Consider the following 22,772-nt stretch of genomic DNA (forward strand, 5'->3'; position numbering starts at 1 on the left):
GATATAATTTGGTTTTTAAATTAACAATTTAAAAAATGTATTCTATATTATTATTTTCCTATTTTAATTTTGCTAATCATCTGAAAAATAAAATGGAGTGATATTTAATGCTATTTGAAACTTAGTCTCCTTGTAAACCTTATGCAAAAGCTTATTTGCTGCTGCTTTGCTAGAATTCTCGTAGACTTTCACCCAATGCCATTTGAAGACCATTGATGGGGGGTAGGGCTTGAAAGATCATTGGGCTAATTGTTTTTTCCTCAACATCTTATTATGAAAATTTTCCAATAAAAAAAGTTGAGAAATTTTTACAATGAATACCCATATACCTACCACCTAGACTCTACAGTTAACATGTTATTGAACTTGCTTTATTACCTACCTCTTCACGTCTGCCCTTCTATCAGTCCATTCTAAGTTGTCTGACTCCATCATTTGATTAACTACATGGTATTCCATTGTCCAGATGTACTACAATCATCTACTGTTGGACATTTGGGATTGTGGCAGGTGTAATGACGCTTGAGTAATAGTGGTAGAGTAATGACCTCTGAAAAGTATCCAGGTCCTAACCCCAGAACCTGTGGATACGGTAAGTTACACAGCCAGAGGGACTTAGCAGATGTAAGTAAGGTTATGGACCTTAAGATCAGGAGATTAGTTTGGCTTATTTAGGTGGACCCAATCAAAACACATGAGCCCTTAAAAGTAGAGAACTTTCTCCAGCTCAGGTACAAGAGATATGCCCAAAGGGGAAGTCGGAGAGATTCAAAGCTGAGAGGGATTTGACACGCCATTGCCGGTTTGAAGATGGAAGGGGCGATGTGATGCAGGCAGCCTGAAGCTGCTAACAGAGACTTCCAGCTGACAGCCAGCAAGAAAATAGGAAACTCAGCTCTGCAGCCAGAAGGAACTGAATTCTGCCAACAACCTGAATGAACTTGGAAATAAATTCTCCCCCAGAGCCTCCAGATAAGAGCCTCGCCCAGCTGACGCCTTGAATTTGGCCTCATGAGACCCAGGGCAGAGGAACCAGCCAAACCTATCCGAATGTCTTCGGAACTGTGAGATAATAAGTTTGCATTGTTGTAAGCTGCTAAACTTGTGGTAGTTCGGTATGGCTGCGAAAGAAAACAAATTCGGGGTAATGAGAATTTTTCATTATTATACAGTAAGCATCCACAAGGCTAAATCCTTGAGCACAGTCTTATTTCCTTAGGATAAATTTCTAATATTAGAATTGCAGGCACAGAAAAGTCTTTGCACTTTTAAAGACTTTTTTAGTATATAGTGATACACTGAAACCTGGACAAGTTGTGTTAGATTACACTTCTGTCAGGACTCGGTTGACAATCCCATTTCCTTTCTTCTTGACAACACTGGGAATTAGATTTGTTATTTGTGTCAATGTGAAATGTCAAAAAAAAAAAAGGAATAGCATTATCATTTTCATGGGTATTTTTAAACTAGCAAAAGTGAACATATCTTAATGTTTTTACCTTTTGTAAATTATGTGTTTGTGTCCACTGTGCATTTTTCAAATGAAGGCCCTTTCTCTTACTTTAGCAAACAACTTTTTAATTTAACTTTTCTCAAATTCCTTTTAAAAATCCACCAGGACAACCGTAACTTTTTTCTCCTTTGAATATTTACTCTGATTACATCAATAGATTTCCTAGTATTGTACAATTCTAGAGTTCTTAAAACTCCTTGGGTTATAGAATTTTTTAGCAGTGTTGACTTTGATGTGTATATATTTTGAGTATTTTAGTGACATTGGCTTTTGTTTTCATTTTTGAGCTAACTTTACCATGCTTTGAAATCAGTTATGCTACCCTCATTTAAGGAAAGCATGAAAAACTATCTTTTTTTTTTTCCTGACTTAAAAGCTTAAGTGTGGGGCGCCTGGCTGGCTTAGACAGTGGAGAGTGCGACTGTTGGTCTCGGGGTTGTGAGTCCAAGCCCCATGTTGGGTGTAGAGATTACTTAAAAATCTTCAGGGGCGCCTGCGTGGCTCAGTCAGTTAAGCATCCAGCTCTTGATTTCGGCTCAGGTCATGATCTCAGGGTCATGAGATCGAGCCCTGAGTTGGGCTCTGCGCTGGGCAAGATTCTCTTTCTTCCTCTCCCCATCCCCTGCTCACACACTCACTCACTCTCTTAAAAAAAAAAAAAAAAAAAAAACTTTAAAAAATAAAATAAATAAAAGCTTAAAGGGCATAGTAAGTACATATTCCCTGAAAATATAAAGGTGTTACTCATAAAACTAGATGAGCACAGGGCACCTGGGTGGCTCAGTTGGTTAAGCAGCTGCCTTCGGCTCGGGTCATGATCCCAGGGTCCTGGGATCAAGCCCTGCATCAGGCTCCCTGCTCAGCGGAGAGCCTGCTTCTCCCTCTCCCTCTGCCTGCCTGCTGCTCCCCCTGCATGTGCTCTCTCTCTCACTATCTCTCTCTCTGTGTCAAATTAATAAATAAAATCTTAAAAAAAAAATAAAAACTAGATGAGCAAAGCCCCCCTTTTCAACAGTTCATCTCTGACAAGTCGTTCACTTTTTTTGTGTGTTATTCTGTTCACATTTTTAATTTGCTTATAGGTCAAATCAAATAATTTGTATTTACCTAGACAAGTTTCCCTTTCATTCAGTTTGTCAATTTAACAAAATATTTGTTATGACAAAAATTCAAATGTAATGCAAAAGGTATTTAATGAACCCCAGTATGCCAACTATCTAGATCCAGCCATTAGATTTTGTCATGTATCTTTCATCTGAACCTTCTTCTTTGCTGTGGTATTTCAGAGTAAATATTGGAATTTTAGTCTTCCATATCTTGGTATGTATCTCTAAAAATAACATCTTCTTTCATAATCACATATGATTATCACACCTAACAAAAGTAGCAATATTTCCTAGGTGTGATCTAATACACAGCATAATCGGATCTCTCCAGCAGTCTCATAAGGCTGTCGGCAGTGCTAACATCAGAATCCTAAATAAAAATTCATATATTTGCCTGTTATGTCTATTAAGTCTCTCTTAATTTAGAGCGACCCCTCCGCACCCCATTTCTTCCCCTCATACCATTATTACGTTGCAGAAATGGCCATTTGTCCTGTAGAATCTTCCACATCCCAAGAATGTCTTTTGGCTTCCTCTGGTAGTGTTTAACTTCTTCTCTCCCTCATATTTACTGTAAAGGGAAGTTAGCTTTACAGGCTTGAGTAGATTCATATTCTTCTTTCTTGGCAAGATTACTTCATAGGGATAGTGTTTGCTCTACACATTAGGAGGTGTGGTTGTCTTACTTATTCTTAGTGAGGCTAAGATTGATCGGTGATTTCAGGTGGGGACAGCCTGATTTCTCCACTGTGAGGTTCCACTTCACCTTTTCATAGCATAGTTCTAACCATTGATTAGTGTTGCCCAAATAAGTCAGTTAGTTAAGAATTGCAACATTTTTGTTTTCAACATTATTTTTCCTTCTACATTCATTAGCTATAATTTTTCTAGAAGAACATTGCTTCACCAGACAGGGTAGTTGAAATACAGTTCATAAAGGAAAGTCAGAGGCTTAATTACTCCCTTTTAATCTCCAGTTTTTAGAGTTAGAAGCTAGTGGACCATTTACTTAATAATGTCGTCCAATGAATTGGTGGGTTTGGGAAGTGAGAGTTTCCTCTTTAATTTTTTAAAGGATTACATTATTAAACTCATGGAGTTTTATATAATGACTAAGTTTGAACTCATTACATTCTTTAAAAAAACTTTTTTGTGAAATATTATACACATACAGAAAAGTGCAAATCTTAAGTACATAGAAGGATTATCACAGAGTGTCCTTCTTTGGCTGCTTGTAAAATTACTCTGTCTTTGGTTTTCAGTAGTTTTACTGTTATGTACTGAGAGTGGTTTTTGTCAGATTTATCCTGCTTAGGGTTCATAATGCTTCTTGAATTTGTCACCTATTGTATTTCTCAGCTAGTGTCAATCTCTAAAATATTGTTTCTGTTCCTTTCTCTTTATTCTGGATGTTTTCTTATCAACTGTTTTCTACTTTACTGATTTTCTCTGCAGTTATGTCTCATATGCTCTTTAAGCCATCCATTAAGTTCTTAATTAGTTATTGTATTTTTAACTTCTAGATTTTTTCATGTAGTTCTTTTTTGTAGCTTACAATTCTCTGCCAAAATTTTCAGTCTTGTCCTCGAACTTGTTAAGCATAATTATTTTAAAGCATGTGTTTGATGTTTCCCTGTGGGCCTGTTTCTATTGTCTATTGTTTCTCTTGTCTTTCAGTTACGTGGTCTTATCTGTTAATGTACCTGGTTATTTTTATTGAGTGCCAGACATTTTATATGAAGAATGATGGAGATAATTTGAGGCCCTGGATGATGTTATCTTTCTCCAGAGAGGATTTTTGCTTGTGGCAACTGCCTAGGCTAGGGATGATATTACACCCAGATTGACTTAATCCAGTTTGATTGAGATGCTTCAAACCTGTATGTGAGTCTCTCTTAGGGATGGTCTATTTCTTTTTCACCTGTACAACTCAGGTGTACCTCTTGGACTTCCACATAAAATCCTGAAGGAATTACCTGGGTCCCTCTTTTTTGACAGATCCTGAATTCCGATATTTGCCCTTTCCACCTTTAACTCCTGTGAGCCCATCAAACCTTTTGCTAAGATTCCCTACCTACTCAGTTTCTGAGGCCCTCAGCTATACTTTAGTAAACATCTTTAAGGGAAAAGTGGTTTAAATGCCAGGCTTACCTCTCTAGACTTTCCTGTCTTCCCAAATCTTGGATCTACAATTTTTTTTACTACCTTGATAGCTTTCTGAGGCCATTAAACAGTGTATGCATGTGCACATATGTATATATTAATGTCTAACTTTTTTTTTTTAAGATTTATTTATTTGAGAGAGAGAATGAGCACAAGCAGGAAGAGGGGCTTAGGGAGAGGGAGAGAAATCCTCAAGCAGACTAACCACTGAGCACGGAGCCCAACGCAGGGCCCAATCCCAGGACCCTGAGATTATGACCCAAGCCGAAATCAAGAGTTGTCCGCTTGGCTGAATGAGCCACCCAGGTGTCCTACACATGTCTAGCTTTTATAACTGTTCTCAGGTAGGAGAGTTGGTCTAAAACATAATCCACCTGCCAGAAATCTCGTTATATTTGAAGTTCAGCTCTTTGAAGTTTTATCTTTGGTCACTGGGTAACACATCATGTTGACTTCTGTGTCCCTTTAACACACACTAGTCATTGCAAGCTTTCTTGATTTCTAGAGCAAGATGTCCCAGCTAATCTTGTGTACATTCTGCCACAGACCTGGTGCCAGTCATCCTTTCGAGGAGACTTGGGTTGTTTTCTTTCTTTGTATGTTTGCTTGTTTTTTTGGTCATGAATGGTGTTTAGAGGATATAATCTGACAGCTGGTACTCTCTTTGCTGTTTGGTTATTATTACTAGACCTTTTCAGTGGACTGTATTAGAAAATACATATTTTTAAAACAAAAATCATGTTTACAATTTTAAATTCATATTTGACATTACAAGTTTTTAGCTTTCCTTTTTTATTTGGTTTTATGTTTCTGTTTCCTCTCTTACACTGAAAACCTTGATTCGTGAAAAACCTTAACCTATTTACTTGCATTAGGTAATAAGTAGCTTGAAAATACTGTCACCAATATGACTCCTAAAAATTAGACCATTAAGTATGAGATTTCATTTCTGTTTGTCCTTAGAATACATTCTACTTAGTATTCTACTAAGATTATATTTATGTACAGTCAAAATAATACCGTATTTCAAAGACACAGAAATTAAGTACTTTTGTCTGTATCATTATGTCAGAATTCTGATAAGTTGTTCCAGTTTATTGTCAAGTTTTAGAGAATTCTTTTTAAGTCTCAGTTTGGCTTTATTTTGGACTATGTAAAATGTTTATTTCCAAAGTTAAAACTGTGTAACAGGATATACACAGAAAGCTCTTGCTTCCATCCCTATTTCCTCTTCCTTATTTCCTCCCTTCCTCTGTAGATAACTATTATTTTCTTTATTATTTTTATTTTTTAAAGATTTATTCGCCTATTTTTAGAGAGAGACAGAGAGAGGGGGGTAGGGGCAGAGGGAAAGAATCTCTCAAGCAGACTCCCCGCTGAGGGAGGAGCCCAACTCAGGGCTTGATTCCACAACCCATAAGATCAAAACCTATGGGCCAAAACCAAGAGTCAGATGCTCAACCAGTTGAGCCACCCAGGCACCCTTTTATTATTTTTAGTTTATCCTTCCAGGATCTTTTTGCATACACACACACACACACACACACTCTCTCTCTCTCTCTCTCTCTCTCTCTCACACAGACTCTTCCCCAGGTCCTTTCTTACCCAAAAGATGACACAGTGTGTATTGTTTTTGCACCTTTCTGTATTCACAGAGATCACTCCATATTAGTGTAGAGACCTCTCCATTGCTTTTCCTGCCTGCATGGTATTATGTGGAGATACCGTAGTTTACTGATGGACATTTTGTTTCCTTTCATTATTTACAAATGCTATCATGACTAACCTTGTGCATACAGTCTCATAATTGTGCAAGTTGCCTTCTAAACTGGGATTCCTGAGTCAGAGTGCATATGCACATGTCATTTGTTATGTATTGCCAAATGTTCTTCCAGTGAGGTTGTATCATTTTGGGTTCCCACTAACATTTCATTAGAGTTTTTGTTTTCCTTCAACCTCACTAATATATTAGTGTTTTGAGTTTTTGCATTTTTATCAGATTGTCAATTTTCTTAGAGAATTATACAGAGAATTTTCATTGAAATGTTTTCCATATCCGTAGTTATATTCCTTTTCCCTTCCCTAATGTTTTATATGTGTGTTTTTCCCTTTTTTCCTGATTAGCATGTTGCCTGCTTGTTGTTTTTAAGAGACAAATGTATTTATTTACCTATCTCTTATGGGTTTACTCTATTTTCTGATTTATTTATTTATTTAGGGGTTTTTTTTTTTGTTTTTTTGTCTTCTGTCCTGCTTTTTTTGAACTGATTTTGTTTGCTTTCTCGATATTACTTGTGTACTTATGAATGACTCTGAAGCCGTGCGTTCTTCTGTTAAGAACAACTCTGGTTGCATCTCTGTCACTGATTAGCACCAAGCCATTGGCTGTTTATATTTTTCTTACTGATTTGTAAAATTTCTTCATGTGGTTTTGCTCTTCCTGAATATGTTGTTAATATTTTTCTTAGTTGCTATTAGTCTCTTCTCCATTTATGAGGCTCCTTTTTTCACTTCAAAAGACTTAGAATTTTCATGTATTCAAAACTCTGTGTTTTTTACCTTTAGAGACTCTAGATTCTTTTCTAAAACGTTGAAAAACCTCCCTTCCTCTCTCACCCCATCCCTGGGTCAAAAGGATGAAAATATTTAACCTGTATTTTTTTCTAACCCCTAAAAGTTTATTTCTTAACCTTTTAATCTTCTAGAATTCTTTTTGTTGAAGGAATTAATTAGAGATCTAGCCTTTACATTTTTTCTATTTAATTATTACTCAGCCCAGTAGCAATGATTCACTGATTTGTCTCCTCTGGTATGAAATTCAATCTGTATAATTTACTGTATTCCCACACATCCTTGGATGCATTTCTGGGTTCTGTCTCTCACTGTTTTATCTTTCTGTGAATGGTGCCATTTCTAATATATTACCTCATATAGCTTTGTACTACATATTGTTCTGTTAGAAAATGTCAGCCTATTGTTCTTTTTCAAAATTTTGGATGGTAGTTCCAGAGTTCACCCCTGAGTTTCACTTTCTGCTCTCCCTTTCCCGTTTCTTGTGCCCTTTGCTCTGTGGGTAGCAAGTCATATGCCCAAATGTCTGCCTCTGTAGGCTTTCAAAATGCACTTCCTGGACCTTTCCAGAATTGTTTCATCTTCTGTTCTCCAGTGCCGCATTTTAGCTGGAAGTGTTTTTTTCTTCTCTTTTGGGGTGTTTCTGAAGTAGAAGGAGCCCCGAAGGCCCTCTTTGTGCTAAGGGAAGTCTGGCACTCATCTGACTTGACCTGTGAGACCTGTTTGATCTGGTTCCACCTCTTGTCACCCACCCACCCACCCACATTTGACATTCTAGCCAAACTGGATTTCCTCCCTGTAGCATGTTCCACTTCACTGTTAGGCTTTCTGTGCGTGCACTTCCTTCTGCCTTTTACCTCCCCACAAACTCAGACAGGTCTCTGCCTGTTAATAATAAGTAATCACAGTAACTACCATGTAATGAGCACTTTATATCTGCTAAGCAAGACAGCAGATTTTTAAAATATATTATTTAATCATATCCTATAAAATAGGTAATATTCTAATTTTTCAGATGAAAAAGCTGAGGCCCAAAGGACACATAGCTAGTAAATGCTGAAGCTGGGGATCAAATCCAGGCCTAACTCCAGAGCTTGTGTTCCTAACCACTCTGCTGTACTTCTTCTCCCCTTTCTCCCCAAGACCCCCAAGTGCTCCCATGGCGCCTGTACCCCCCAGGGTGAATCTCCTCTAAATGATAACCCATGTGAAGGTATGGGCATGTGTGGGTCACTGCTCTGTCTCCAGCACCTACCACATCATACACCCTATGTTACTTAGGAACATATGATTTATTTTATGTGTCTTAGTTTTCTTTTAAATACCAGACATTATGTATAAGACAGTAGAGACTGGAATGGAAAGTATGCCTATAAATGGGCACACCTCTGCTGATGAGGAGTTGGCTCATTCTGGTTAGGACTGGAGCTGGGTTTGGGTTTTGTCTTTAGAACATTACTAGCTTGACATTTCCTAGTGGTTATTGCCTGTGCCTGAAGAGTGGGGCCTGGGTTCTGTTCAGTGTTGCTTTACCAACCTCTGCTTTCAGCAGTCCCTACAGTGGAGTCAGAGAAGGGGTATTTCTGTTGTCCTGATCCAGCCTCTTTCTTAGGGAGTCCCTGTGTGTGCCTGGGTCTTAGAAGTGGCACTTTCTCAGCATCTCTGTCCCTCCTCATCTTAGCAGCTCTGTGTCTGTGGTTGGCTTTGAGTGAGAGGTTCCTGCCCCTTCCCCAGTGGTAGCATAGGATCCAGGTATAGGATTCTGCGCCCAATATGGTTTCCTGCCCTAACCCCCAGTGTTAGAGGGTTTTTGCTCAGTCCCTCCACCAGCAAGAACAGATCTCTGCCTGTGTCCTGGACGTGAGTTTCCTGCTTTGCATTCAGAGGCAGATGGGTTATGTATCTACTTCTCCCCTAGAAGCAATGGAAGTTTCCTGGTGCTCTGGCCCAATAGAGTTTGCTGCCCCAGTAGCTTAAGGCTTTTGCTTTAGTATGAGAGGAGGCTCTGGGAAGCAGGGTCCGATAGAGGGCTTTTTCCCTCTTTCCCCTTCTCCACACCGTATCTTTTTCGCGACGAGGGGAAGGCTGGTAGAAAAGAGCTTTCCAGTGAGTGCAAACCCCCCTGTATCTGGGGCTCCAGCTTTCCAGACTGACACATTAGACCACACTTAGCCTTTAAGAATTTATTGAAATCTTATCTGATTTCTTTCTGTCAACTTCCGTGGAGACCGGGTCTTCCTCCTGTGCTCTGCCAAAAGCAAGAGCATATCTGTGCTCCATCTCTCTTTAGAGGGGCTGGTCCCTCTAGAGAATTCATTTCACTTGATTGCCTTCCAAAATCATTCTCTGATGGTCTTCCTAGGAAGACTTAGATTTATTAAATTATCCGGCTTTTTCTCCCTGGTAGAGTAAGAGAGGACAGTCTCTGCATATCCGAAGCAGAAGCCAGTCTGGGTCACTTAGAATGCTTCCCTGCATCACCCCAGAGAGCCCATTTATTTTACATTTGAAGGGACTGAGGCTCAGACGGTGACTTGCCCAGTCTATGGCAAAACTGGGACTAGCACCCAATCTAGAGCTTCTCTCCACTGATGTGCAGCTACCTGTTTTTCCTTTTTTCCTTTTTTTTTTTTTAACTGGTCTGTAACTCTCCTGTGATTCTTAGCACCACTGACTCTTCTTCCAGAGAAGGAATGAAAAAAGGGAACCCAGGTATAGAGATTATTTCCCTTTTGTGTATTAACAATATCAAAGATAATAAGCCTTGAAATTTAATGCATTCTAGAAGAACCAGTAGGTTCCTTGGTTTAGAGAATGATTATTTTCAAACTTCTCCTTTTACATTTTTACTCTCAAAGGTTGTTGAGTGTTTTTCCCTTCTAAACTAACAGTGACTCAGTTCAAGGTGCTAGGGTAATCTAAAGTAAATTCTGGATTTTACTGAAGTTTGAGGTCATCCTAAAGCTTTTTCTACATTAATTACATGTTTGGTTACTCTAATAAAATTTGCGTTCTAAATTCAGCATTTTCGGGCACCTGGGTGGCTCAGTTGGTTAAGCGACTGCCTTCGGCTCAGGTCATGATCCTGGAGTCCCTGGATCGAGTCCCGCATCAGGCTCCCTGCTCGGTAGGGAGTCTGCTTCTCCCTCTGACCCTCCCCCCTCTCATGTGCTCTCTCTCATTCTCTCTCTCTCAAATAAATAAATAAAATCCTTAAAAAATAAATAAATAAATAAATTCAGCATTTTCTACAGTCTTTTTGGAAGCTGAGACTTAAAAATAACTTCTACTCAGGTGAAGTGACTTAGCAACGGTCACACAGCTCATTATTGGCAGAGCTGAGACTGTAATGGGGGGCTCTTCTCTTTCTGATGGGGTGAGGGAGAGTGTCAAAGCCATTATAAAAAAAGATACATATTCTAGAGAGTTATTTTACTCAGATTTTACTTTTCATAGGATGTGAAAGAGTAGTTCTTATTATAATAAAACACCAATATATTTTGAAGAAGAATGGAAGTGAACACTAATTCTTAAGGCAAAACATTAAATTTTAAAAAAACGAAACAAAAAACTGGAGGCTCGGATATATGCTCATTCTCTACCAATAGGAGGGCCTGGGGGGAAGTAGGAGAAGGCACTGCCCTGCATCCCACTTTGTGCCCAGTGTGGGTAGCCTACTAAGGTAATGTGATTGTTGGGAGCTGCAACTGAGTTGGATTCCATCAGAACATTCCTTTTTTGTGAGTTCTATGGCTGTTTTCCAAGTATGGAAAAACATGGAAAGTTAGCCAGTGTCCCCAAGCAGCCACCATTCTCTTGCCTTCCTGCCACCAGTAAGCATGTTTTCAGTAACATACTTCCCCGGCTTCTAGTTTAGGCTTGTGGGCCATGTTCAAACCCTGTCCAAGGAATGAAGAAAAAGACCACATCGTTTTTACATCCCCATGCAAGAACGTTGGTGCCATAACTCTGCCTTCCCCCACCCCTTCCCCCTTCTCTCAGCCCCCACATTATTAAGGTTACACATTGTCTCCTCTGGTCACAGGATTTAGTCTTCAGCTGTGGTTTTGCATGTAATATAAAGCTAGTTCTTGCTATCAGAAACTTGATATTTGGGGACAAATCCAGTTCTGGCTAGAAATAACATGGTCACAAAGCTTTTTAGTATGTGTGCCAGTAAATTAACAACATAAAGATAACAAGAGTCTATCACCAAATGATTGGCTTTGAAGGCCATTTGCACATTAACTTTAAAAAGAGGCTTGCCTGTGCGTTTCCTCCCCCTTCTTCCCCACTTTGGCAAAGTCCCATTAATTTTATTGAAGGTTTTATTTTCTGCTGAAAATGCAGGAAATTTAGACAACTCTCTTGGAATCCCCCCAAAACTAATACAAACAAGATACATATGCTTCTCTTAAGGAAACTAAAAATAAATGATTTGAAACTATTTAACTGTATAAATTCCCTCTTAAAAGGAAAAGGAAGTTTATATAATGAGGCAGCCCTGAGTACTGTTGACAGGGTAAGATACTCCCGTGACTGCCAGCTTGTCTGTTACACATGAAACCACAGCTTAGCACAGAACTTGTGTAGTGGTCATTTACCAACGTGGACAAAGACCAGCAGCAGCTGAAAATGGGACCGTTTTTTTAGTAGGATACTTGTTTTAACATTTGAGATTTTCTATCACAAAATAAGGATTTTTTTTTTTCGAAAAGAAAGTCTGATCTGGGATCCATTTCTGGAATGGAAGCTGTATGTACAAAAAAGAAAAAAAAAAAAACCATGAATGAAAAAGACGTGATATTCTCCACGTATTTTGCTGCTCTACCAGTGAGCCATCAGATTTTATCTCTGACAGCTCATTTTGACACAATACAGAGGAAACATGGTTGGTTTTTAAAACATGTCTTTTTGTAAAACCTTGTATTATTCCATAAATGTAAGCCAGCTTTTCTATACATCTCCTCTCAGGGACCAGTTTTGTAAATTAATGGAAGTGGGATCTGGGGCTTATATTTAACACTAAGAAATGTGATTTCTAAGTTCTTTGTAGTTACAGTAATTGAATTTTAATTTATCAGCTTTAGAAAGGCATTTATCGGGGCGCCTGGGTGGCTCAGTCGTTAAGTGTCTGCCTTCGGCTCAGGTCACGATCCCAGCGTCCTGGGATCTAGCCCCGCATCGGGCTCCCTGCTCCGCGGGAAGCCTGCTTCTCCCTCCCCCACTCCCCCTGCTTGTGTTCCCTCTCTCGCTGTGTCTCTCTCTGTCAAATAAATAAATAAAATCTTAAAAAAAAAAAAAAGAAAGGCATTTATCTTTTTGTTCTTATGATAATGTCTAAGATTAAAATGATTTTTTTTCTTTCAGATACATTGTTTGAAAAAACACTCACATGGTACTTATTGTGTGTTACACTATTTTAAGGGCCTTACAAATGCTACCTCATTTAATCTTCATGGGGAAAAAAAATCAAATAGCAACCTTCTTTAAATACCATTTGAAACTCTGACACCCAAATGGTGATGTGATTAGATAACATTTAGGTCTGTTTAAATACTGATATTTAGACGATTTTGTAATTGTAAAGAAACTCTAATCAAATTCATGGTAATTTTTCATCTTTTTACAAGTAGTGATTATTACCCATTTAATAATGCTTTTTAGCGTAAAGGATTTCATTTGCCTGTTGTCATTCATAGTATGTACCTGCACCAGAATCCGATTCAGTCATGGTAGCAACTTAAAGATTCAAATAACTTGCAAATTATAATTATTGGGATAGTTTTCCTTGCGAATTAAAATTAACCAAAATTTGATAATAGATAATTAGATCTGTTGGAACCTTCATGCTGTGAAGAAGTTCTTGCCGTCCAGAAGAGACCATGTGCAGAAGAATCAAAGACCCTGGTCCCCACACCCTAGCTGTGCCCCCCACCCTTTTCCTCACAAGCCAGCACCAACTTGCCAGCCATGCGAGCTATCATACCGGGAGATCCTCTCTCCTCCAGTTGAGCATCTCCATGTGAAGCCATGCGGAGCAGAGACCTGCTGGCCCCATCAAGCCTGGCCCAAATTATTAGCAGGACAAATGGTTATTGCTGTTCTAAGCTGCTAAGCTTTGGAGTAGTTTGTTACACAGCAATAGGTAACTGATTTAAAAGTCACAAAACATGATGGTAGGAATAAATGGAAATGTATCAGCAATAACAAATGTAAGTGAATCAAACTCACTTAAAATTCTATCAGGTTAGAGCTACAAATTATAAAACCTAGCCATATAGTTGCTTTGAACTATATATGTTTTCAGTAACACAGAAAGTTTGAAAATTAAAGGCTTGAAGATTATAGATATACCTGGCAAATGCTAAAAAAAAAAAAAAATGAAGATGGTATAGCAATATCAGTAAAACATACACTTGAATAAACAACATGGATTAAGAGAAACAGTAGATCATGATAAAAAATATATTTTAAAAGATGGCAATTGTGAAACCTAGAGTTACTCTGAATATATGAATCACTTGGAGGAATTGATAAATCCTTTCTCATTTTCAGAAATTTTGACATAACCATTCAGAAGTGATGAATCTCTCAGACAGTGAGTGTTAAACGGAATAACTATACATTTGGGTGAGAATGAGGGCAAGAGCCTTCCTACATTGTCAGTATACATGTGATGTCATTGCTCTTTAGGCAACGATCTGGCAACATCTATTAACAATACAAATCCAGTATTTTCACCAATGCCTCTCCTGGAATCTATCCCAGAGAAATAGAAGGACAGATCTACCAACATGCTTATTGCATCCTTGCTCATAGAAACGAGGAAACAAATAAATTGGATGCCCGTCAGTAGGAGAATACATTTTACATATGCCGTAAACCAATAATACATTGCTACTATTTTGCTTTTGAAATCAGTTTTCTTTCAGAATGATTAAAAATAAAAATGTCGGAGAAGCGGCTGCAGCGCCCAGTGGAGGAGGCAGGAAGCCAAGCGCGAGCAGGGGCTGGGTGGGCACTGTGACCGGGATCACCACCATCGAGGCGGCGAAGTGCAGGATCCAAGTTCTGTGGCAGCAAGAGGAGGAGGAGGAGCCGCAAGATGACGCAGAGGAGAGGGCCGAGCACCTGCAGCAAGAAGGTGAGGGGGAAAGGCGGGCCCGGAAGCAGGCTGAGCCCGAGGTGGCCTCCTTGAACTGTAGGATCCAGCCGGACTGTGCCCAGGAGCACCTGCAAAAGCTGGAGGAAGCAGAGAAAGCCGCTGGTGAGTGTGAGAGAGGTATGGAGGTTATTGAGAACCAAGCCTTAAACGATGAAGTATAGATGGAACTCCAGGAAATCCAACTTAATGAGGCCAAGCACATTGCAGAAGAGGCAGATCGGAAATATGAAGAGGTGGCTCAGAAGTTGATGATTATTGAGGAGGACTCAGAATGCCCAGAGGAACGAGCTGAGCTGGCAGAGTCCCGTTGCTGGGACATGGATGAGCAGATCAGACAGATGGGCCAGAACCTGAAGTGTCTGAGGGCTGCCGAAGAAAAGCACTCTGAGAAGGAAGACAAAGATGAGGAAGAGATAAAGATTCTCGTGGATAAACTCAAGGAGGCAGAGACCTGTGCTGAGTTTGCTGAGAGATTGGTAGCCAAGCTGGAGAAGACAATTGATGATTTGGAAGATAAGCTGAAATGCACCAAAGAGGAGCCCCTCTGTACACAAAGGATGCTGGACCAGACTCTGCTTGACCTGAATGAGATCTCAAGCACCCCAGTCCGGCCCTGCCGCTGCTCCTCCCGTGACCCCCCGACTCCACTCCAGCCTGCCCAAAGCGGCCTTGAAACCGAGGGCTGATCTCTTAACTGGAAGGCTGCTTTCTCCTTTTGCCGCCTCTCCTAACCCAACCCCTGTGTCTTTTTTGCCAAACTGTCTCTGCCTCTCCCTAGAGATTCCAGTTGGGCTTGCGGCTGAGCACCTTTGGGAACAGTGTCTAAGGGAATGTGAGCACAAAGCAAAGTGTCTTTAAAAGCATGTTGTAATGTACACATTTTATAATTATCTTTGTTGTTGTTGATGTAGCGACCATTTGTAAAACATTCCAAATAATTCCACAGTTCTGAAGCAGCAGTCTAACCCCTTCCTCACATTTGGAAAGTAGCTTTTCTTTTCAGCTTAATGCATACTGCCCTCTCCACAGAGGAGGGAAAGCTGTAGGGGCCCGCTTTACTGAGAGCCAGAGCCTGGACGCTTCATTGCTCTGTCCAAAGTACCAGCCAAATTAGAAATGTGGTTCCAGGAGGAGTTGGCTCAAAAAGTGGGGCTCAGGGTTTCCGCTTTAAGGTATCTTTGAGCAACTTTATTTTTAATTTTTTTTTTTTTCTGTCAGATGTGACCAAGGGGTGGCTTGACCCCTTTTCAGCACTGTAATGGCGCTACTCCCTTTAGATCGGCTTGCACAGTTTCTCATGAGCCGTCCACCATAATTCTGATCTTTGTGTCTCCGTGTTTCCTGGGTTTTCCCCTCTCTGGCTGCCTTCAAGATTTTCTCTTTGTCTTTGGTTTTCAAGGTTTAAGATGATGTGTCTACATGTGTGTTTTTATTTTGTTTTGTTTTGGGTGGGTTTGGAGGATATTCTCTGAGCTTCTTGGACCATTGTTCGATTCTTTCATTATTTTAATGCTCAGCCATTATGTCCTCAAGACTCTGTTAAGTCCACTGTTGAACCCCTCTAGGTATTCTTTACTGCTAATACCATGTATCTTTTAAATTCTGGCATTTACATTTATCACTTTCTTATATAGTTTTCAACTCCACTGAAATTCCCCATCAGTCCAAACATATGTAGATTCATAGTAGATTTCGTAAATCATAGTTCATTTAAATTTGTTTGATATTTTTACTATCTTTGTATCAATCTGATACTGCAGATTACTTTGTCTCTTGGGTGTGGGTTGTTTTTACTTGTTTGTCTCATACATTTTGGTTGAATGCTGGACATTATACTCTATACATTGTACGGGCTGAGATAAATTGTGTGGGAATAAGCATAGCTTTTTATTTGCTGGAACAGATAGTAAATATTTTTTACTTTGTGGGTCATACAGTCTTTGAGGTAGATTATCTGTCACTGTCATCTGTCAATAATAGATTAATTTTTTTAATTAATATTTACATGGTATATCATTTTCCATCCTTTTGTTTTCAACCTAACTATATTTGAAGTGAGTTCTGTTTGAAATTTCTTATAGGTAGCATATAGTTGGGTCTTATGTTTTTTATCCACTCTGTCAATCTTTGATTTTAATTGTTTAGAACATTTGCAATTAATGTAATTATTGATAGATATGTTAGAGCTTAATTCTGCTATTTTACTCTTTTCTCTTTGTTCCCTCTTTTTTTTTTTTTTTAAAGATTTTATTTATTTATTTGAGAGACAGAGAATGAGAGACAGAGAGCATGAGAGGGAGGAGGGTCAGAGGGAGAAGCAGACTCCCCAATCCGAGCAGGGAGCCCGATGCGGGACTCGATCCCGGAACTCCAGGATCATGACCTGAGCCGAAGGCAGTCGCTTAACCAACTGAGCCACCCAGGCGCCCCTTGTTCCCTCTTTTTAATATGTCTGTCTTGTCTTTCTGCCTTCCTGTATATACTTGAACAGTTTTTTAGAATTCCATTTTGATGTATGTATAGTATTTTTATGTGCCTCTCTGTGTAGATTTGCTCTAAACAGTATACATGCATGACTTGTCACAATCTAGTATTGTTGACATTTAACAGTTCAAGAGAAAAGTAGAAACCTTTTCTGTCTTTACATCCCTTTGCCCTCCCTGGTTTATAATATAATTGCCTTATATATTCCCTTATATATGTTGAGAACCACATAAGACAATGTTACAATTTTTTTGCTACAACTTTGAAACATAATTTAGAAAACTCAAGAGGAAAAGGAAAGTCTTATATTTACCTGTATTTTTGCTCTTTCCGTTGTTCTTTCTTCCAAGAGATTTGTTGATTGTTTTTGCTGTCTTGTAACTATTTCATGTTTAGATTCCCATAGACTGTTGACTGAGGAAAAAGAGACAAAACAATAGGCTATTTATCTGTAAATAGAAAGATTGAAATGACAGTGTAGAGAAGTGAGGTCATGTTCTGAATTAGGCACTTTTCTTGGACTTGGTAAGACCCAACCACCACTTTACACTGTGGAAGTCTCATGATTTAGGGTGATGCCACTGATGAGAAGGCCAGTAAGGATCTAGTAAGTGAGGGGCTGAGGAAGCCCCAAATTTCCTTCCAGATTGGCAAGTTTGTAATTGATTATGTTCAGTTCCTAACTGTGACCATCTGAGTTCAAAAGATTTTTACTCAAATACTTTATAGTAAGTGATAAACCTAATTCTAAAGATTCTTGACAAAAGTCATCTAGAAGGGTTCTTTTGCATTATCTTTTCAATGTTATAATTTTATTTTTTTTTAAGATTTTTATTTATTTGTCAGAAAGAGAGGGAGCACAAACAGGAGGAGCAGAGGGAGAGGGAGAAGCAGGCCCCACTGCTGAGCAGGGAGCCCAATGCAGGACTCGATCCCAGGATCCCGGGATCATGACCTGAGCCAAAGGCAGACGGTTAACCGACTGAGCCACCCAGGCATCCCTAATGTTATAACTTTAAAGCAGTTACTCTTGTTCTGATTAACTCCGTGTTAAGGAGAAAAACACTGTGTGTGTGGCTTTTCTTTCTTTATTAGGCACAAGACCTGAATGTCATCGAAGAAGTGATTCGAATGATGTTAGAGATCATCAATTCCTGCCTGACAAATTCTCTTCACCACAATCCAAACTTGGTGTACGCACTGCTTTACAAACGAGATCTCTTTGAACAGTTTCGAACTCATCCTTCATTTCAGGATATAATGCAAAATATTGATCTGGTAAGTGTAAATGGAGATATTCTGGTTCTTTTTAAGTATCAAAGCAGCAAATGTTGAACAAACCTTGACAAAAACTACAAAAGTTAAAATCCCTTCTTTTTTTTTTTTTTTTAAAGGTTTTATTTATTTGACAGAGAGAGAAAGCACAAGCAGGGGGGAGGGGCAGAGGGAGAGGGAGAAGCAGGCTCCCCGCTGAGCAGGGAGCCCGATGCGGGGCTCGATCCCAGGACCCCGGGATCATGACCTGAGCCAAAGGCAGATGCTTCACCGACTGAGCCTCCCAGGTGCCCCAAAATCCCTTCTTTTAACATAAAGTATATTTGTAGTCTATTCTGCCATAAGAATTATTGTATTCTGTGTGTATTATACACACACACATATATTTGATAGAATTGAGATCATACCTCATACAGTTCTGTATTCTGCCATTTTTACTTAGCATTTAGATCATCAGCATTTTTCTGTGGTATCATCAGTTCTTTGAAAATCTCACATTTTAACTTGTATTATGGATGTCCCAAAAGAATATTTAACCATTATCCCATTATTGCTCATTTTGGGTGTTTTACATCTCTTACGTTACTTCATAATTCATGAAGAGTTTGTAAATAAATCTTATCTCAACTTTTTTAAGTTATATTTTTCGCATAGTCTTAGAACTGGAATTATACTAGTTTTTACTGTCAGAGGATATCTGTATTTTTGAGACTCAACAGATGCTGCCTAATTGCTTTCCAGAAACATTGGGCAGTTTATGCACCTGTATATCATCTTATATTTACACACCTGATCTATGAGAGGGTCTGTCTCACTACATACAGTCTTGCAGCTTTGAGTATTATACTTATTTTAATATTTGTGTTTTTATACCAAAACTGGCATTTCATTATCATTTTTATGTTCATTTCTGTTCTAGTATGGCAGAACATTTTTCACAGGTCTGTAAACTTTTACTTTCTGTCCTTTCTAAAAATGTTTTTGCTAAATTTTCTGTTGCTGAATCAAGCAAACCAAATACCATGAACAGGTAGCATTCAACCCTGGAAAGCAACTCACATTTCCTATTGGTAATTTATTTATTGTAGTAGAGCAAATGAGTAGGAAAAAAATCATCCATATATAATAGGATCGTCTTATTAAATGCTAAAGATATTGTATGAAAACAGTTCTGAGGAAACTTTAAGTAGGATATTTCTTTTTTCCTTTTTTTAAAAATTTTAATTCTAGTATAACTGATGTATCATGTTATATTAGTTTGAGGTATACAATATAGTGATTCAATAATTCTATACATTACTCAGTGCTCATCAGGATAAGTGTACTCTTAATCTCCTTCACCTATTTCACCCATCCTCCCACCCATCTCTCCTCTGGTGACCATCTGTTCTCTATAGTTAAGAGTCTGTTTTTTGTTTTGGTTTGCCTCTTTTTTCTTTGTTCATTTGTTTTGTTTCTTAAATTCCACGTATGAGTGAAATCATATGGTTTTTGTCTTTCTCTGACTTATTTCATTAGCATTATACCCTCTAGATCCATCCATGTTGTTGCGAGATTTCATTCTTTTTACGGCTGAATAATATTCCATTGTGTATACGTACCACATCTTCTTTACCCATTCATCTAGCAGTGGGCACTTAGATTGCGTCCATAATTTGGCTATTGTAAATGATTCTGCAGTAAACATAGGGGTGCATATGTCTTTTTGAATTCGTGTTTTAATGATCCCACAATCATTTCTTGAGTAACTAATCTGATTCACAGTACCAGGCACAAGAGTAAATGGAAGAGCCAACATCCCTGCCCTTGTGTTACTTACATTCAAGAAGACGTTCAGTGATTATATTCTCACACAAGTATAAATATGTGAGTTCGGTCATAAGTAAGCATATGTACATACCTTTTTCTGGGATGGACACCCAGAAATGGAATTGCTGGGCAATGTGTATTATGCCAAACTGTATTCCATGGGGTGCTACCTTTTGACTCTCTGACCGGTGGTGTGTGAGAGGTTCTGTTACTTCCCATGAACACTTAGTTTTGTCAGTTTTGTGATGGCACCTCATTATAGATTTAATTTGTAATTTCTTGATTACCATTGAAGATGGACATCCCCCCACCCCTCAGTTTGGATTTCCTCTTTTGTGAGTTTCTATTCAAGTCCCTTGCCAGTTTTTCTGTTGTTTATCTTCGTGCAGATACTTGATGTGTTCTGGATTCTAGGCAGATTTCTTGATTATGTGTTAAAGACATCCAGTCACTAGCACAGCTACAGACTTTCAGACATAACTCTAAAACTCTTCTCAAAATGGTCAAGCAGATCGATAAAATTTTCCTTTCTTTTCCATCCTTTTCTTGGAAACCTGCTGCCTGCTTTCCGCCTCAACCATGTTGCGCTCGGGTTCTCCTGTCCAGCTGCAGCATCTTCTTAGCAATCTCCTTCACTTGGCTCCTTTGGTTGACATTGTCTCCTGTGTCTTCCTCTTTTTTGGTTTACTGCTTCATGTTGGCGGGAGCATAGAAAAGGGTATGGGGGCGCCTGGGTGGCTCAGTCGTTAAGCTTCTGCCTTCGGCTCAGGTCATGATCCCAGGATCCTGGGATCGAGCCCCGCATCGGGCTCCCTGCAGAGCAGGAAGCCTGCTTCTCCCTCTCCCACTCCCACTGCTTGTGTTCCCTCTCTCGCTGTCTCTCTCTCTGTCAAATAAATAAATAAAATCTTTAAAAAAAAAAAAAAGAAAAGAGTAGGAGTGAGGTATATTTCATTTTAATTTTCAATTTATAGATAAACCAGCTTAGGAAGATTTTTACTTGCTCACAGTCACACATTCAGAAAGTCATAGAGCCAGGACTCAGACCAGGCAGTGTGATGATAAAGCCCATGCCCGTGTTTGTAATCATCCGGCCTAACTACTGTACCCCTTCGCTAAATGTTCCCACAGTTTCTCACTCACTGCCTGAAAACATCTGGCCATATCCACAGACCTGGAGACTTCACCGTTTACTTTCTCTCTCAAAATCACTTCTGATGTCATATCAGTCTTTGTTCCACCAATGATAGAACTGAGGATCCGTCTTAGTAACAAGGTGATTAACAGTTGACATCCTTAAAAATATCTTGGAAAGACCATATTAGTTTTTGAAAAGACACACAATAACCATGAAAAGGGTTTAAACTACCCCCATTCAAAACTCTTAGTCTCCTTTGAAAGAAGTGAAGATCAGGGTGAAGGTGAGGAAACAGAAGGGACCTCACTGTGTATCACACGGTATATGACCATGTGGAAATGGAAGCGGGGTGTTAATTGGACTTACATCCAGTGCTCACTTGCCTTTGGCTGACAGAAGAATGGGCCATTTACACTTTCAGGAAAGTGTTCAGGGAAAAGGGCATCTTATGGTAAACATTTGGCCATACGCTGTTAGGCGCTTCTTAAAACTAGACAAATCGGGCGCCTGGGTGGCGCAGTCGTTAAGCGTCTACCTTCGGCTCAGGTCATGATCCCAGGGTCCTGGGATCGAGCCCGGCATTGGGCTCCCCGCTCGGCGGGAAGCTTGCTTCTCCCTCTCCCACTCCCTCTGCTTGTGTTCCCTCTCTCGCTGTGTCTCTCTCTGTCAAATAAATAAAATCTTAAAAAAAAAAAAACTAGACAAATCAATTCCTAAATGTTGTTGAGCACCTGCTAAGTGCTAGGAATGAGGCTAAGTACTTTCATATATATTATCTCTTTTTTTCTTCTTTTTTTTTTAAATTCTTCTTAAACCAGTAAACAGTAAAACTAGGTATGATTATCCCACTTTATGGATAAGAAAACCAGGATGTTGAGAGACAGTTTCTCAGGTGATTTTCACACAAATCCCAGCCTAAGAATCATTGTCTTAAATGATGATTACATATTTGTGTAGGTCCTGATTGTGGGTTATTTGCATATACGATATCTCAGTGGACCCTTAAACCCTCTCTGTGAGGGAGGCCAAGCAGGGCTTGAGAGGAAAAATCGTTGGCCCAAGGTCACTCAGCCAGTAAGTCACTCAGCCAGGCCTTGAAGTCTTCAGATTAGAAACTCCATGCTTTCAGCATTCACTTGGATAAACCTAAAGCAAGATTTCAAATGAGCAGGTTTTCCGGCAACTTTTTGTTGAATACTGCCATCCAAAATACTGCAGGCACAATGGAAGTTCCTTCAGAAAGCGTTTTAAACTCTTTTACATATTTTGAAAAGAATGCCGTGATAGAGATATAAATAACCTCTCTACTTTTTGCTTCTTTCATCACTTTGCCTTCCCCTTCCCTGCCCTAAATGCCCCTGAAATTTGGCTCAAGCAAGCCTTTGCTCTATCTTTTTTTCATGGAGTTAACCTTGAAAAGTATTGGTAAAGGAGACTATGAATTACTGTTATTTTTAGCTGACAGGGAGTTCAGAGTTGATATTTTTCATTAAGACATTCAGCATTGTTGAATATCTGAGACAGGAGGGATAACCTTGGAGCACT

General features: G+C 39.2%; 2 protein-coding genes and 1 long non-coding RNA gene across 4 annotated transcripts in view; 2 read left to right on the forward strand and 1 right to left on the reverse strand.

Annotated features, from left to right (window-relative positions):
• DYM (dymeclin) overlaps positions 1-22,772 on the forward strand; it is a 286,329-nt gene that overhangs the window by 203,842 nt on the left and 59,715 nt on the right. Inside the window, exon 12 of the mRNA XM_081801268.1 lies at positions 18,101-18,283. Within this exon, the coding sequence (XP_081657394.1) occupies positions 18,101-18,283 (183 nt within the window). The remainder of the gene's footprint in view (positions 1-18,100; positions 18,284-22,772) is intronic.
• LOC145716746 (tropomyosin-1-like) lies at positions 50-16,806 on the forward strand. Its single transcript, XM_081801271.1, is given in 1 exon segment — positions 50-16,806. A coding segment is annotated over 1 exon segment (918 nt). The 5' UTR covers positions 50-14,289; the 3' UTR covers positions 15,208-16,806.
• LOC145716747 (uncharacterized) overlaps positions 961-22,772 on the reverse strand; it is a 75,302-nt gene continuing 53,490 nt past the window's right edge. For both annotated transcript variants that reach the window (XR_014139595.1, XR_014139594.1), the window contains exons 5-6: positions 17,319-17,419; positions 961-1,121 (exon numbers count right to left, since the gene is read on the reverse strand). This is a non-coding gene — a long non-coding RNA (uncharacterized LOC145716747). The remainder of the gene's footprint in view (positions 1,122-17,318; positions 17,420-22,772) is intronic.

This window comes from Leptonychotes weddellii, chromosome 13, assembly GCF_054177405.1.
Source record: "Leptonychotes weddellii isolate Sample4059 chromosome 13, ASM5417740v2, whole genome shotgun sequence".
Taxonomy (NCBI): Eukaryota; Metazoa; Chordata; class Mammalia; order Carnivora; family Phocidae; genus Leptonychotes; species Leptonychotes weddellii.